This window comes from Mytilus californianus, unplaced genomic scaffold (assembly GCF_021869535.1).
Source record: "Mytilus californianus isolate M0D057914Y unplaced genomic scaffold, xbMytCali1.0.p SCAF_7, whole genome shotgun sequence".
Lineage (NCBI taxonomy): Eukaryota > Metazoa > Mollusca > Bivalvia > Mytilida > Mytilidae > Mytilus > Mytilus californianus.
The window spans coordinates 1,533,995-1,551,651 of record NW_026262723.1 but is presented as its reverse complement, the minus strand read 5'-3'; the positions used below and the strand labels follow the sequence as shown (position 1 = coordinate 1,551,651).

The window sequence follows — 17,657 nt, the reverse complement described above, 5'->3', positions numbered from 1 at the left end:
AATCAGAAGTCACTTTGTAGCGTGTTCAATTTTAGCGTAATGGGTTTTCGAATTGATAACCAGCCGAATTTTACAAAAAGACTTTATACATTGAACGTGTTGTTTCTAAAGCATTTTGTTGGGTACACTTGTAACCAAATAATATTGGAGAACAGAAATATTTAAAACATTAATAAATAACTCTGGTCTATTCATTAGTGAGAAATTATTATAAGTGTTGAGACGTTTTGATAATATAAGAACATTTTTTATTACAGTTAGTGCTACTTAAATAAAACAGGTTTCAAATCCACAATTATTATAGTGAACGAAATTAATATATTCAATCTTGTTTTAGGTTTAAAAGTACAACTAAAAATTTCTGTCAGTGGGCCTAAATATGTCCAAACCCAACAAAAGATATTACTGTTTTGTACCTCAAATACAGACTCGAAAGATTCGGCAGTTTCTTTTCATGTTTACAATCAGTTTTACACAAAAATATATAAAAATGCGAGCGGTTGCTTCTCAAGCTTAGATTCATCAATTTGCCAGAATGGTGAATGTCAGTGCTTTTCGGATGGCAGAAGTTTCATTTTACAATACGTTGCAGAGTTAACAAGTGGAGTCCTACAATTTAGCTGTTCTATGGATTTTAAGATCTCCGGTACCTTATCAGATTGCCTTTTTGTGACTGTAGTTGGTGCGTATACAGATTAATATGAATAGGGAATATGTTATGATTGTAAATGAGACAAATATCTACCAGAAACCAACGGAATAGGATGTATAGGGCACTATACGGCTTTCAACAATAAGCAAAGTTCATACGTATAAAATGGTATAAATGGCCCCGGTGTGATAAAATATAAAACAATTAAAAAAAAACATTTGCCTGATTTATGCTAACAACAATAAAAGAAAAACAAGATAGACCGAAGGTACCAAAGGGATGTTCAAATTCATAAGTCGAATATAAACTGGCTAAAGACTGAGCTACACAAACCCCGTCAAAAGCCGACGGTGTTCTCAAGTGCTCTGAAAGGGTAAGCATAATCTGATCCACTTATGAAACTACAGAACTATAGTATCCTGACTTTGAATAGGAAACATAAATAAAATACATGTTAAGCATGTTTTAAGGCTTAAAACTCAGCTTAAATTGGGACAGAGGTGTAACAGAATAACATAAGAACACACTATAAGAATCGGTTGGACATCATATTGCATCTATGAACACAAAAACCCTAACAAAAAGACAAATAGCGCAAGTTAACGGGCTAAGAGTACTTCCGGTATACTTTAATCTCCTTCAAAATCATTTCCAACTAAAGAATAAACCACAGTTCCTAGACTAAAATTGAATGAGAATACATTCTATGAATTAGTGTAAAGGCATTATTGTCAGTCTGAGAAAGTTATTCATTATTGTTGAATGCAAAAATATCAGTATCGGCAGTATGAAGGACAACAAATGTTCATAAATGTATAGCCATACATAATTAGATTTACTAAAAAGATTACTGTCATAGAAATTTAAAACGCCACTACAGACACAAGTTTAACGTACGAGTTAGCATAAATACATAACGCAAGACGCGGTATGGAGTTTCACGTGTAAATCTAACAATTACTGTTGTTTGTATTATTTACAATTTCTTGGGAAATGTCCGCAGTATAATTCAAAGTTTTTGATTTTTTTCAGCAAAAATATCGTCTATGTAACTGTATATCTTATTGAATGTTTCTATTAAACGGAATTAAGACTGCTTTTTACTAAGTTGGCAATTTACTGTGATTTATAACAATACATCACAATAACTCATCCAAGATACGAGGCGTGCAATGTGTAACCTTAAACGCGTGTTTTGATTCGTATACTAAAGATCTCACAATGGCTCTCGATTCAAAACAGTCGGAAGGTCAACATGGCAAAATCAAATACAAAGTTGTAGAGTACTGAAAACCAAAAATTTCAAAAAGTTACGCCGAATACGACTCATCTTTGCCCTGGGAGTAGAAAAACGAAAGTGTTTTGAGTAATTCAACATTTTGTAAAGTGAACATTTAAGGAAGATCTAGATGAACGTATCATTGATATTCCTTGTCAACCCAGAAGTGTTTCTCCTGGGCTGGTTGATATATTTCATACAAAAACGTTACCTTGACCTGTAAAATTGGGTTTTTTTTTGTCCATGGGATTCTGTTTTATTGACCTATATCCACTATCTTTTTTCACCAAAATAGAGGGGCTTCGGTGGCCGAATGGTCTAAGTATTCAAACAACTGTATCACAAGCACGTCAAAACAGAGTTTGTGTGTTCGAACCCCGAACGTGGCAGGTGTTCTCCAATCTTAATTGACTGAAATCGTTAGATTTCCTACCGATACCGAAGGTCAGTGGTTCTCTCCGGCAGTCCTGCTTCCTCCACTAATAAAAACTGACCGTCACGAAATAACTAACAGTACTGAAAGTGGCGTTAAACACCAATCAATCACCAATCAATCAATAATCAATCAATTATCCACGTTGATATTAGTATCTCATATAGACTCAGTTACAAAATCTACTGCTTGTACACGTACAATGTAATATATTTTTGACTGTATAAATTGCTACAAATCAAATTATCTCCGTTTGCAGATATTAGTGGTCCTTTCATTACATCTGATAAAGACTTTCCACTATCTGCCGGTAGTGTTGTTGAATTGACATGCAAAGCTATTTCCAGAGGTTATGTACTCGACATGTATATGAATTGTCTTGAAACAGTTGTTAAAACAAACAAGAGTATTAATGATACATACGTTGCTAAACTTTCACAAATAGTGACGTCATCAGATAACGGAACACTTTGTACATGTAAAACATCAAGTGTCATTACCACCTCATCGTCAATCAAACTACATATAATCAGTAAGTATACATTCTATACTTTGTGTATAAACATGCAGCTTTTATATTTATCTTTTATGTATGTGTGCATATATTCATATATGAATGGATACCTAGAGATCTTCGATTACCTGTTTTGTCTACTTCACGACCCTGTTAAAATTTTGACACTGTTTTTACGCTCAATGTCATCATTTTGATTATGTGTATTTGTATCTGTCTTTCCATCCATTAGTTTGATCAATGCTTTTATATTAGACCGCCCCCTTTTTACACTGGTACGAAACTCAACTGATCTTTATTTGAATCGATCTTAAAAAGACCTGATTCAGTTTACATTTGCATCACAAAGTTGATCTCGTTGCATCTTTTAGGATTCATTGCGTTTACACTGCATTGTAGAAAAAGAACCGATCCGACCTAATTACTTTACATTTCATAAACAAACAATTGCAAAGGATAGGCGAAAGATACTAATGGAAAAACCGAAAAAAAGATGGCAATGTCTGTTATGGCAAAAAATTTAATATGATAACGACTGCTCAACGGAAAATCACACGCAACAAACTTATCGAGGAAATCCTTGGGTTATTTGAATTATGTATGCAGTTTTAATCATATTTTTAATTCACATGTCACAAGACATTCAGAAGATCCATCATGTTCAAATAAGAGGACGAAGATCATTTGTGTTAAATATTTCATTAATTATTTGTTGTTTTTTGAGGAAAGAGAACACCTTAATATATGTGTTACACTTCTATCAAATATTAGTGCCGCTGGTATGCCCAGTAAACCAATTTTGATCTGAAACCTTTATTGTGATCTGAAAACCTCTTAAAAGACTGACAAATAAAATATCAAGTCATTTATAGTCTTTCAATCAATTTTGAGACGTGTTTAGTACGGTAAATTCAGTACTGTTCAGACAATTCGCTTGCAGTCATTTAAGATCTGTTCAGTCTATCTTCAAGACTGTTCAGTAGATTAATTAAATGGTTGTTGGTTGCTTAACGTCCACTGGCAAATATACTGTTCAGTATATGTATGTACCAGTATCACCATCATGCTGAATTAACTGAAAAGCTAGTAAACAGTACTGAATTGACTGTAAGCAATTTTGTCTGAACGCTGCTGAATTCATCGCAATGGATATGTCTGAAAGTGGACTGAAATACTGAACATGACTAAATTGCTCAGATTTTACAGATGATGTTAAGATCATGATAACCGTTTAAGACTAAAATATTTAGTAGTGATATCATCATTGTTCTTAAGAATGACAATTTGGCGATAACAACATGGAATATCGTATGTTTGTTTTTTTTTTACATTCAGGTAATCATGGTATTCTTAATTTCAATTTTATATGGATTCATTAGATCTGAAAACTCACTGCACTATGGGTTACTGTGTGTAATATTACTCAAAACTATTTTCCAGGAGCTCCAATTCTCGATACAATTGATATGGTTTTCTGCAACAACACGGACTCAGTCATTTTAACATGCCGTGTCAGCGGTGAAATGTCAGAATTTGGATTTTCACCTTGGGAGCACATATTTAATGGTACATATATACGATCTCTCACAGGAAATGTTACAGGAAATGTCTCATTTTTGTCAATCGATTATTGTACTTATGAAGACAATGGTGAATACATATGTGAAGCATGGAACAAAGACTCTCAACAGATATTCCGTCAAAAAAGTTCTACCAATGTAATCGTTAAAGGTAATTAGCTTAATCCTTTTTTCCCTCTTATTAATCAGTTAAATCATTTTAAGGTAAGTTCTCGAATCTATGATTCATTTTAAGGTAGAGCTCTGATTTTACTCAAAACTTAATACTTTGTACATAACTTTATGCGGTTGGTTATTAATTACACGTTGTCAACCAAACACGATTTGTACTTTGATTTTTTTACCCCAAAATCTCTACGTACATGTAAATGTATCTTTATTTATTATTCATTTACCCCGCATAAACAGAAAGACTTTTTTTCAAATTCAAATACAATGATTACTTATGCAAATTTAGATTTTAAAAAAATCTAGCTGATATAGATATAAATGGTCCAAAAGATCATGGTTAACTTCCTGCTTGACTTAAAATTTCATCTTATCCTTAACATCCACCCCTTTAATCTATTACCATGAAGAATCTTTACAATTTGTATCTTACTCACCATACAAATACTAAACATTACAACTGATTAAATAAATATAAAGTATATTTGTATCATTTTACTTTTCATCTAGGTCCTCCGATTGTAGTTGACCAAACTGTTACAATGAGTACAACGGTAACATTATCTGCTAAGTTCTTATCAATGCAAAGTCCGCACAACCCGAAATGGTATCATAAAGATAGGTTGCTGCCAAACTCAACACGATATCACCAAAACACTTCGAAAAACATTATAGTGATACAAATGCATGGGCAAATTTTAACCTTCAACGGTTACATCGCAAACCTGACAGTGGTCAAAGAAGACATCGGAAGGTTCAAATTCCTGCTATTGCTTGGAAATGATTTTGGAACAGCAAAATTCATATTTGAATTAAACAATCATGACAATGGTATTACATATAAGGCACTGCTTTTATTGTAAAATACTTACTTGCAAACAAATGACAATGAATAATCAACCTTTTTTCCCGTAATTTTTCGGACTTCAGTTTATTGTTCAAAGTAACAAATGTCACTTCATAAAATGCAACCATTAAATAAATAAATATCAATTTGTATTTATTAGATACACAATATTTACCTATTTATGTATCAATAGTCTTGTATCTGTGTAAGACTCCTAGAATTAATGTGTTATTAGGATGGAAACCACAAAAGTTGAAAAAGAGAGGCGAAAGATACCAAAGGGACATTTAAACTCATAAGTTGAAAATAAACTGACAACGATATGGTAAAAAAAAAGATTAAGACCAAACGACAAACAACATCATACAAAACACAACATAGAAATCTAAAGACTGAGCAACAAAAACCGGGGGTGATCTCAGGTGCTCCGAAAGGGTAAGCAGATCCTGCTCCACATGTGGCATCCGTCGTGTTGCAATCTTATATATTGGCATCGTTGACTTCTTGAAAACGTTTTGTCCTTTGTAGACGAAACTCGCGTCTGGTTTACAAACTTATAAGCCTGGTATCTTTGACAGGTTTGTTTTGAAAAAAAGTCAATTGTAAAAAAATATCAGTTTGCCCCACACAGTATTTGCTTCAATAATAAATAAACGTACAAATTCTTCCGATATAATATCAAACTTCTTACTGTTTTCGACCCGGAAAAAACTCCGTCTTTCGCATAAATGCTTTTAACTCTATCTTTACAAATTAATTTAAACCTTTTCCATCAATTATGTTATGAAGAAAAGTATCATATAGAAATACACACTTTAACCTTTTCGATGACAATGGAATGCAAAAACAGACAGGGGACTTTTTTTTTATTAAAGCCAGAAGTAAGGTTGCTGTCTCATAGATATTCTTTTAAGTTCTAGGTCTTCACATCTTCTTAGTTTAACAGTCCCTATAGAATTGTTGATATTAGGCGCAAACATTTACCAAAAATTAATATTTACATAAACCACTATTACTCTGTATCGCAAAAGAGGCATGAATATATATAATTGTATAATTCTCTTTCAAAAATAGCTGTTTATTTTAGAATTTTATCATTATTCTTTTTTTAAGGTTCTGAGGTTTTTAACATTAGACTGTTTAGCTTGATATCACTTGCAGTTTTCTTGTTTTTGGTGTCTGTTATTGTATCAACTGTCTTGGTCTACCGACAAAGAAGAGGTACGTAATAAAAGTAATCAAAATTTCAGTAAAGAGTATTTTTATCATATTGGATTCGCACACAGTTGATAAGGCAGTGTTAGTGGTTTAAGCTGTCTCTTTTGAATGTTATCAGTTGAAGTATTCCAAGTCCCTATCAACCTTTCATTTCCTCATCAGATATTTCCCTCCAACTTACTAGAACAATGTTTATATCTTTCATAGCTACATCAACAGATACCATAACACAGGAGAATAGAGAGAAAAATAGTTTGTGTGAAGATTTATTATTCAACTTTTTTGTGAACGTAATAGATATTGTTTTACTAAACCATAGAACAGAGAGACTAATATTTTGTGAAGATTTATTATTCAACTTCTTTAAAAAGTTAAGTCCAGAGTAAACCGACGTCACAAGGTATATATCTACTGAACAGTACAAAAAATTAATTTCTGTCAAAGTGTTTTTCTAGAGTTTGCGTTTAGAATATATTTGTATTGTCAACTGTTGAAAAATAGAATTGATTAGGAAAATAAGTAAAACAAAAACAACAACAATAGTTACGATCATACGACTATACATAAATTTATCTTTAAGTGTAGAATTTTATTGGAAAGACGACAAATTACATGTAAATAAAAAATAAAAAGTCTGCCAATTGAGTTGTGCTTTCTCAATTTACCTTCATTAGGAACGCTCAAATCAAAATAAAATTGAAATCCAAAGATGTATTAATACCTGAAAACGTGATGAAATATATGACCAAAAGGGACCTATCATGAATGGCCAAAATCATCTAAGGTCAACTTTACCGGAGGGAGTCGGTACCGTATGTTCATGATAATTTATTAATTTTTAATTCATCGTTATAATTGATAATATATAACATTTATTTATAGATTCAGAAAGGAAATCTGCCTCAAGAGCAATGTGAGTATCTTGATGAATTACCTGTTTGTTAAATATTAATTATTATGTTGTTTGTATGGTTTATATGGTCGTCAGAAAATAGTTTCTCTTCAGTATGGTAGTTTACAAAACACAGGTGTCTCCGAATTCCGTTAGCAACAATGCTTTGTTATTTTGATATATATGCATACTCTTACAATGGATTTATGCATCTCGTAAACGTTATCCATATTATGTAAGATGAACATCTAATTGAAAAAGTCAGATATTTATAAGAGCAAATGCAATCAAAACGGAATATATCCAACATATGTTTCCTCAATATTCAACAAAGAAGAACCGATGAAATTATTGCTTTGTTTTATGAGATGACATGATTGAAAAGAAGGAATCGCTCGAAAAATGTACATAAAGACTCGGGCATGTGTTTTTATGTTTACCAACTGTTAGTCCTAGATGGTGCCACCAGTTCAGTAGCCAGTACTAGAATGAAAATACGTATATTGTTTTATTAAAATTTTCCTTTATAAATTTGGGAAATCATTTTAAGTTAAGTTATGCATCTTCCTCTTGTATAAGCTTTAATTTCTTTCTCAGGCTGGCTTTAGCTTGGTCCATTTTGGTTTTGACAACTCTTCAACGATAGTACTAGGTTTTGTACCTTCAAATACTTTGGTTCCACTATCACTGAAGAGGCATTAGTTTGTGTATCTGGGGATCGCTAATTGTATTAACGAAGATCAATGAAAAAACGGTAAATCGTTTTTCCCGGGCACGTTTAAAAATGACACACACTAAATTCCGTGCTTCCGAATCTCTTTTCTCAATTTACCTTCATCAGGAAAGCTCAAATCAAAATAAAATTGAAATCCAAAGATGTACGAATACCTGAAAACGTGATGAAATATATGACCAAAAGGGACCTACCATGAATGGCCAATATCATCTAAAGTCAACTTTCCCGGAGGGAGTCGGAACCTTATGTTCATGATAATTTATCAATTATTCAATGAAAAGTTTTAGAAAAGTTAATTAGAACTAATGTCAGTACCGCAGCACCGACTACTGAGCTAATGTTAACCTCAGGGACTAAAAGTCCACAAACAGACGAAGTTGGAACCTTCGTTTCTTAAAAAATTCTTGATTCATTAACGGGAAATTTTGAAAACTATATTATAAATCATGTTAAGCCAAACGCACTGATGTTACCCATGGGGACTAACAGACCACCAGTTCAGGTATCGACCCGGTGCTATCAGAAAAAAAATTATTAACACTAAATAAATTTCGTGCGTCCGGATCCATTTCTTTCCTGGACTTACCCTCATCTGAAACGCTCAAATGGAACACAAAATGAAATCCAGGACGGTATAGATACCGAATATATGAGGAGCTATAGAACTAAAAGCCACCTAAAAAGAAAAGCCAAATTCATGTAGGACAACTTTGCATGAGCTTGTGGAACCTTAGTTTCTTAATGATTTCTTAATTTATCAACAGAAAATGTTAGAAACGTATTTTATAATTCATGTCACTACCGAAGCACCGACTACTGAGCTGATTCAGCCAGAGAGGGAGTCGGAACTTCGTAATCAATGTTCGGTCTGTTCGTTTGTTTCTTTGCTTGATTGTTTGTTTTTAGTATTTTTTAATTAGGACTACAGTGAATCATTTATAAAGCTGAATTATATACCATTGATTCAATTGTATCAATTACAGAAAACTTATACAGAGAGCTGTCAATATATTAAAACGTACATCAGATTTGTTCTTATACTATACATAAATTATAATAATATGCTACCAAAGAGAGACTAAAATTCTATAAGTTAAAAAAATAAACCATGAACATGTACAATACAAAAAAGTCTACAAATAAATGTCAAAAGACTAACAAACAACAAACCCTACTAAAAACTAGGGATTATAGCAACTGTTCTCAAATGCTGGTAATGCTTAACTTATGATATGTTTCGTGTTGACTTTGACATTTAGGTTTCGGAAGATAGATTTTGAGAATAATTGTTTCATACCTTACACAAAAGTGACATTGGACGTTTTTTGGCTGTTCTGTTTGGGACCCTTTATTTTCTTATGCTCTCAAACATTATTTAATTTTGCTACCTAAATTTTGGTCTTAAGTTAAACTGATGAAGATTATCTCAGATCGAAATAAGTGTTCCGCGCAAAGAAAACATATCCCGTGTTTTCTTCTACAGTATAGTAAGTCTATTCGAAATTTGAAAATAATTTTGATATCACTGTCTATTTTTCTAATAAATAAAATATTTAAATTGCAGATACTTTGCTGCGGCAGGACAGACAAACAATGTAAATATTTATGATGTGACTTCTTCTCTCTATGAAGAAATTAATGATGGCGACTTAGTACCTGAACATTCAAATCCAGGTGTTATGAATGACGCAGATGATTACCAAGAAGATGATGTCGGACAATATCTTGAATTAGAATGATTTCATTTTTGTTTCATTTTTGTATGCCAATTGCATTTAGGACCAACTGAAATTCCACTTTAGACGTTGGTCCATTATTCGGAATAATATGTTCTTTGGTCAAATTGCAAGGATTATTTTGATGTGAATTATTCATATTACTTAAATTCACGTAGTTCATTAAAATAGATATTAATGCTAACCAATTATCTCAGAGAAGAAACCATTATTGTTGGGAAATATTTTCTGCCAAAAATGTGTTGCCTTCTATGTGTCTTTTGCTCCCCTTGGTTATCATTGTTTTTGGGCTGCTGTTTCGTTGACGTTTACCCAAAACTCCTTTTATTCATCATCAAGGTTCCATTTGTAGAACAAAAATATATTCAATTCAGGAGATCCATGATATTGTTGATTTTACTCAGTCTTAAAGACAGTGCATTTTTCATAGTTTAATTCATAAAATAACCGACGGGGCCATATCCTAGTTGATCGAGCTCACTGGAACATCGTTGCATTCATCTCTGAAAAAAAACAAATACAAAAAGATAAACTGATTCAGACTAAAACGAGCAAAGTTGTGACTTCATAGCTATTCCACCTGCAATCAGAAAACTATATATAACAGTTATACATTTTTTAAGCTGGTTCTCGACTGACTACTACACTTTGTTCATAGTTTGAGTGAAGCGTAAATACAAAGCGGATTCCAGTTTATCCATTTTTTGGCTTGATATTCTTTCCACTCGATTCGCAAACTCTCCAAAAAATTATCATTATGGGACTCGAGATCTGGTGGGGTCCTTCCTTTCTGTATTCTTTAAATTTTCAGCTCATTTTTCTCTATTATTTATAAATTTTGCCTATTATTCTCAATTCTTCATATTTCAGCACCCCATATTTCTCTATTCTTTATTTGTTCTTTGTTTTTGGTGCACTTTATTCTGCACTCCTTGTTCATTATTCTCTATTTTGTAAACTCATGTATTAATTCGCAGAAACCCCAATAATCTGTTTACTGTCCGACAATTACTAAACGACTGAGCATGTTGATATACACAGGGATATTTAATAAACTCTTCATATATACCATGATTATAATTTTGTACGCCAGACGCCAGACAATCAAAATGAATGATTGGGAATAAAAAAAAAACTATACGTTAATGCGTCAATGTCGGATAAAACGATGTTTTACATTGTTCAAAAAAAAAAAATATTTGCACACTCTGTGGGAATATTACTCTACTAGATAATCAAATGGTCGCCCCCTTAAGTGCTTACAATGTAAATGATTTTTGGGTTCAACAGAAGCCTTAAAAAGAATGTTAATTCTGGGGGAGGGGGATGTTTACCCCTTCTTTCATATCTCACTCTCTATTTTAACAAGGTTCCCGTAGATGTCATTTGTTTGTTTGTGCTATATGGTTGTTGTTTTTTTTTTACGTATAGCGCACACCTCTTTTTACTGATTATTAAAAATAAGTAAACTAGTTTATCACAAAACTCACGTTTTCTTAGTTGATAACACGACGTTATTCTTGTACACATGTCGTCGTTACAGCAGGCGAAACAGAAGTCAGCATCATTAATACGTTTACCTATGGAGGGACCAGCATGATTTATGAAGTCTAAGCAAATCTGCAAATTATAGAGAAAGTAGAAGTAAACAAAGAAATCTTAAAACAAGTTTTGTTGTGCAAGTATTTGAGATCGATGGAACGTCAATAGTATAGCCCCTGCCTCATATTTGCTACATTTGTATTTATCATTAGTAAGATATTTTTTTAAATGAAAATGATGGGCTCGCGTTTTTTAATCGCTCGCATCATAGCTTTCGTACTCTCGATTCGGTACTTTGTGTCTTAAGTCTTCAAGTTTGTTAGTGTTTGTTTTGTGTGCTTTGTGCGGGTCAAGCCTTTTCCACTGATTTTTATAGTTTCTTTTGTTGTGTGCTGTTGACCACTGTCCAAGATTAGAGGAGGTTCCTCACAAACACCCCTCCATATTTTGTATTTGTCTGTCTCAAGTCACGAGCCTGTAACTCAGTGAATGTCGTTTGTTGCTGTATAACATATTTATTTTTCGTTAATTATTTGGTATAAAAATGAGGCGTAAATTTTCTCGTTTGACTTCTTTTCGTTTGTCAAGTCGGGACCTTATATAACTTGTTATGAAGTATGAGTATGAGTTTTGCTCACTGTTGAAGGCCGTACGGTGACATATAAAGTTGTCTTATTTGCGATTACACCACATCTTCTTATTTGTTGTATGATCTTTTTGCAGATCATTGATTTTAAGTTTGTCTACATGCGTGAATATCGTCTTCAGTCATAAGAGAAACATATTTCACTGACGTATCTCTAAATCTTGCATTACAATATTTCTCCACTCTTGACAGTTATATTTTAAAAAATAAAAACGCTTGGCTGGCCGCTTGCTATTTTCAAAATTTCAAAATGTAAAGTGTCTTCAGAAGATAGATATCGTATCTCAGTGGAAGAATATATTATATATAAACAGAAATGGTTTTTTTTTGTTTTTTTTTGTTTTTGGTGTATACTAACTGCACAGTTTTCAATAGAAGTGAATTTTATATATACTTTAATTCTGATATATGTATATCAAACTTTCTATTCATGTGAGCGTATTTTTTCTTTTCCTTTTCTTCTTTTTTTTAATTTCTGTCTTTATTATTTGTTCGTCTTGTCTCAATAAAAGAGAGGCGAAAGATACCAAAGAGACATTCAAACTCATAAGTCGAAAATAAACTGACAATGTCATGGCTAAAAATGAAAAGGACCAACAGACAAACAAAAGTATTACATGCTAGTAATAAGTTTGTTCTCACGACAAATATTTACAAAAGAAAGACTAACTGTACCTTTAAAATAAAAGATAAAAACAAGATGAAGACAGCATAGATTTCATTCAGAAAGGCATTATCATTCATTGCATATTTGTCATTTAACTGTAACCTGAACTGCACTGTATCACAAGTAGTACTTTTTGTCAGTAAGTTATATCAGACATGAAATTTATGTCTCTGGTTATGTATTAGATGTAAGCTTCTTATATCTGAGTGGCGTCAGTCCCGAAGATATTAGACGATTACATATGATTTACATTGAAGTATTAAATAAATAGTTTATCTTTTCTCTTGTTCTGAAAGGGGCAACTAGTTTTGAGAAAACGGAAAAAGTTTCATTATCTCAAATTTTGCAGATGCAGTAACACTTTCAGAAGATGTTTTGTAAGATTTGGAATGAAATTTTAATTGTGTCTATTTTTCTGTCATCAAATTGATATCTTATTACTGCTTTTGAACGGCAATATGAATTTCTGTACGTACTATCTTGCCCTTTTCTGGTTTTATTGCCAAAATCTGAACGTTTTGCTGATAAACGATAACACTTCTATATAAGTTATTATCTTTTATCTTACCTCCTATGCATTTCTAGGAATATGATTGGTTAAAAACAACCGCGTGGAGACCGTGTATATTCCATATTGGGTTAGTAAGGTTCCATATTGGGTTAGTAGGCGGGGCTTATTTCAATACACGTTTAGCAGTGGTGTTACGTACGTAATAAAAACAACACGGTTTCAACAGACGAAGAAATTGATGATGAACGATTGAAATATATTCATAAAACATATTTAAAGCTAACAAGTTGTTATTGTTGGCATTTGTTTTTGTATATACCAATGGAAGTAGGTTCTTAATACTAACGGTATTGAAGACTTGATCACTTTGATAGGCCGCTAGTCTAAATACAACATGTTAAGATAGTCGGTAAGATAAATTCGTTACATAGTGTGCTAGTGACCTAATACGATATATATGGGGTTAGATAATTCCATATGGGGATTCGAGCTTCGCTCTCACCCCATATGGAATTTACTGACCCCATTTATAGCGTATAAGGTCACTAGCACACTATGTAACTAATAATATCAGAGACATGAAATATATGTCTCTGGTTATATTCAGGTTATATTGTTTTGTTATTTAGAACAAGATATATTTTGATTCAATCGAGGACGTATATGAGATATAAATCCTTGATTTAATAATGAAACTCTTGAAACCAAGTAGTCAAGTTTTTGGTAGTGTTGAACATAATTTTGCATGTAATACAGCATACATTGTACGATGTTGTATTTGTGGCATAAAATATCTTCTTTGTGATATTTTTATACTTTCCAGCATTATTAAACAGAGTTAATCCTGCTCTGTATTACTAAATGCTAAAACTACTTGTACTGACTTGTTTCCTCTGACATCCTAGTGTGTAAAGTACTGCTCCTTGGTGCAAAAATACATTCACAGAACAAACCTGTTCATATATAAAAAAATAATATCACTATAAGAAAAAATAATTACAGGATTTTCTCGGAAAGCTAGTAAACTTTTGACCGTGTAATTACTAACCGTTTTAATAATGCTTACCAGGGAGCAAATTTACTAAAATGAATTGAAATAAATAGGACTATTACATAAACAAGGAGTCAGGAGCCTGTAATTCAGTGGTTGTAAAATTATCATATTTGGTTTTCGTTTATTGTTTTTTACATTAATCAGGCCGTCAGTTTTCTCATTTGAATTGCTTTACATTTATCATTTCGGGGCATTTAATAGCTTGCTATGTGGTATGGGTTTTTGCTCATTGTTGAAGGCCGTACGGTGACCTATAGTTGCTGGCTTCTATGTTATTTTGTCTTCCGTGAAGAGTTGTCACAATGGCAATCATACCACATCTTCTTATTTTTATGCCCCACCTAGGGGCATTATTTTTTTCGGTCTGTGCGTCCGTTCGTTCGTCCGTCCGTCCGTCCGTCTGTCCCGCTTCAGTTAAAGTTTTTGGTTGAAGTTTTTGGTTAAAGTTTTTGGTCAAGGTAGTTTTTGATGAAGTCCAATCAACTTGAAACTTAGTACACATGTTCCCTATGATATGATCTTTCTAATTTTAATGCCAAATTAGAGTTTTGACCCCAATTTCACGGTCCACTGAATAGAAAATGATAGTGCGAGTGGGGCATCCGTGTACTATGGACACATTCTTGTTATCTTCTAAATAAAAATACATTTATTTTCAATTCTTTTAATTTCAGCACCCCACTATTCTCTTTTCTTTATTTTTTGCCTATTTTTCTGCAACGTTTATTATTTTCACCCTTGATTCTGCACTTTTTTGTCCGTTATTCACTATTCGGTAAACCGTGGCCCATCTAGACCTCACACATGTAAGTTATCTGTTAACGCAGAAAGGTTTCCTGATGTTAAGAAAATCGACTACGACCTATTCTTTTTTCTCCTTCTTTTTCAGTATCACTTCGGGGGAAATACCGTAAAATCTGAAAGAATTTCGGTAAACATAAAAAAATCGCAATTTAGAAAAGGCTAATCGAGAAACTTTGACTGTCGTTTCTCGTGATAACATCGTACTAAGGCTAAAATCATTTTTAATATTTGACCTGAAATCACATTTATCAAGTCTTGTCAGTCAATAGAGATTCCCAATACTAAATGCTTTATAATGAAACATATGATTGAGCAGAGTTTTTCTTTTGATTATATTATGCCCGTCATGTTTTATCCATAGGTACTTGGGGATAGGTCAATTTTTTTTTAGCCCTCACCCTTTTTTCCAAAATCCGTTATTTTTTGTTTTGTTTTAATTTCAATTATTTTCGCGTTTTTCTGTATCATATGAACATACAAACACTATAAATAACTTGTATTTGCTATTGACTATCAATTCCCAGTTTACTATCCACAGCGGTTACTGATATATTCTCTATACATGTATATTATATCAGTAACCACTATTGATAGTTAATAGCAAATACAAGTTATTTGTAGTATTTTTATGTTCATATAATACAGAAAAAAGCGAAATTAATTAAAATTAATAGAAATTAATAAAAAAAAAAAAACAAAAAAAAAACGGATTTTGGGAAAAAGGGGAGGGCTAAAAAAAAGTTGTCCTGTCCCTAAGTACCTATATGGTTTTATCTACACAATATTGTTATGCACAGAAAACTTACGTCATTATCTAGACACCTGATTGATTTATGACAATTCCATGGGTGATCAACGTTTGTACAGTCGGAACACACTGGAACTGTGGAAAAAATGTATTTTAATTAGAAAGTGCATATAGAAAGCCATATTCGGAAAACATGACGGGGGGCAAAACGTATACACATGTCAGAAAATATAATTTAAGAGATAGGCTAAGCATTCCAACTCATTAATCGAAAAAAAACTAATGTTATACGGTTGCCTATAATTGCTTAAATGCACTTCATTTGAACTCTGGTGGATAGGTGTCTCATTGGCAATCATACCACATCTCCTTATTTTTATATTGACAATGTCATTGCAAAAAATAAAACCAAAAACCAAAAACAACCAAAACACAAATAGTATACAAAACACAACATAAAAAACCCAGACTGAGCAACACGAACACAATTCCCGGGGTGATCTCAAGATAACTAGATCCTGTTCCACATGTTGCACCCGTCGTGTTGGTCATGTAAGTACAAACCTGGTGATAAGTCTTATAATCAAGATATCCAAATCGCTCACTGTTTTACATCTGATTACATACATGCATTTAAAATGTATATATGTATAAAATGTAAAATATATCAGTCCATTGTGTTCCTTTGCGTATGTGTTACCTACCACTACCGCATAATCTTAGGCAACGAGAATGGATAGGTATTTCTAGTTTGCCAATATCCCCTGTCTTTTTTTGAGACCGTGTGTGGACATATAGGTTTCATTGACTTATACTTATCATCTATATTTTATTAATATGCAATAGTTTCTTCACTAATACACGATGAAGATAAATTCAAGGAAATATATATGGTGTACGTATTAGAGAAAGAAACCTAACGACAAAATAAAGGTACGTACAGAAAAGCGCCTCAGAGACAAACAATTTATAAAGTGCTTTTATGTTTTATTTTATAGATTTATTAGTATGTGTTGCTCAATCTTCGATTTTCTATTTAGTGTTATATTGACTGTTGTCTGGTCCTCATTTTGTAATTTATTGGTCTCTGTTTTTCTTCAATTGATGTTTTGTTTAATTGTCACTTGGATAACTTCTCTTTTCTCTCCTTTTAGTATTGTTTGGTATAAAAGTCTGACATACGGTACCTGCAAATGTATTGTCTGTTCCGTAAACCAGTGCTAGAACCAAAGCTACAAAAAATAAAAATGAATTAAAAGTTAAAGCATAAAGATTCTTGCATCTAGATTCCAAACTATTCAAAATACAAAAAACTGCTTTCTTTCTTAAGATTAAAAGAACCTAATATCTTAATTATCATTTCAGTACAAATAGGACGGAGGTCCATTTAAGAAAGTGTGGGTACTTTAGATACTTGCTCGTTTGGTCTGTGCTGTAAATGTTGAGTACAGATTGTGCACAGCTCGCAAATCACCATTTATTTTCATAAAGTAAGAAAAAGAGGATACTGTTCTCCTTTTCTTCTAACATAACTGAATTGATATAGGAAGATGTGGTATGAGTGCCAATGAGACAACTCTCCATCCAAGTTACAATTTATAAAAGTAAACCATTAAAGGTCAAGGTACGG

General features: G+C 32.6%; 1 protein-coding gene and 1 long non-coding RNA gene across 3 annotated transcripts; one reads left to right on the top strand and one right to left on the bottom strand.

The window, feature by feature from the left end:
• The first annotated feature begins 344 nt into the window (after window positions 1–344).
• LOC127709405 (uncharacterized) lies at window positions 345–10,239 on the top strand. 2 transcript variants are annotated; one of them, XM_052214929.1, is made up of 7 exons: window positions 345–682; window positions 2,624–2,896; window positions 4,319–4,609; window positions 5,137–5,457; window positions 6,587–6,694; window positions 7,574–7,604; window positions 9,884–10,239. In XM_052214929.1, the coding sequence occupies exons 1-7, from the start codon at window positions 628–630 to the stop codon at window positions 10,056–10,058; spliced, it is 1,254 nt and encodes a 417-aa protein (XP_052070889.1). In that variant the 5' UTR covers window positions 345–627; the 3' UTR covers window positions 10,059–10,239. The 2 variants fall into 2 exon arrangements, with proteins under 2 accessions (XP_052070889.1, XP_052070890.1); XM_052214930.1 differs by lacking the exons at window positions 345–682; window positions 2,624–2,896; window positions 4,319–4,609 and having other exon boundaries at window positions 4,959–5,457.
• Window positions 10,240–10,355: 116 nt separating this feature from the next.
• Window positions 10,356–17,269, bottom strand: LOC127709421 (uncharacterized). The gene is made up of 5 exons (XR_007985643.1): window positions 17,215–17,269; window positions 16,086–16,162; window positions 14,306–14,374; window positions 11,546–11,675; window positions 10,356–10,558 (listed from the first exon to the last, which is right to left on the bottom strand). It is a non-coding gene; the product is annotated as an uncharacterized LOC127709421 (long non-coding RNA).
• Between the last annotated feature and the right edge of the window lie 388 nt (window positions 17,270–17,657).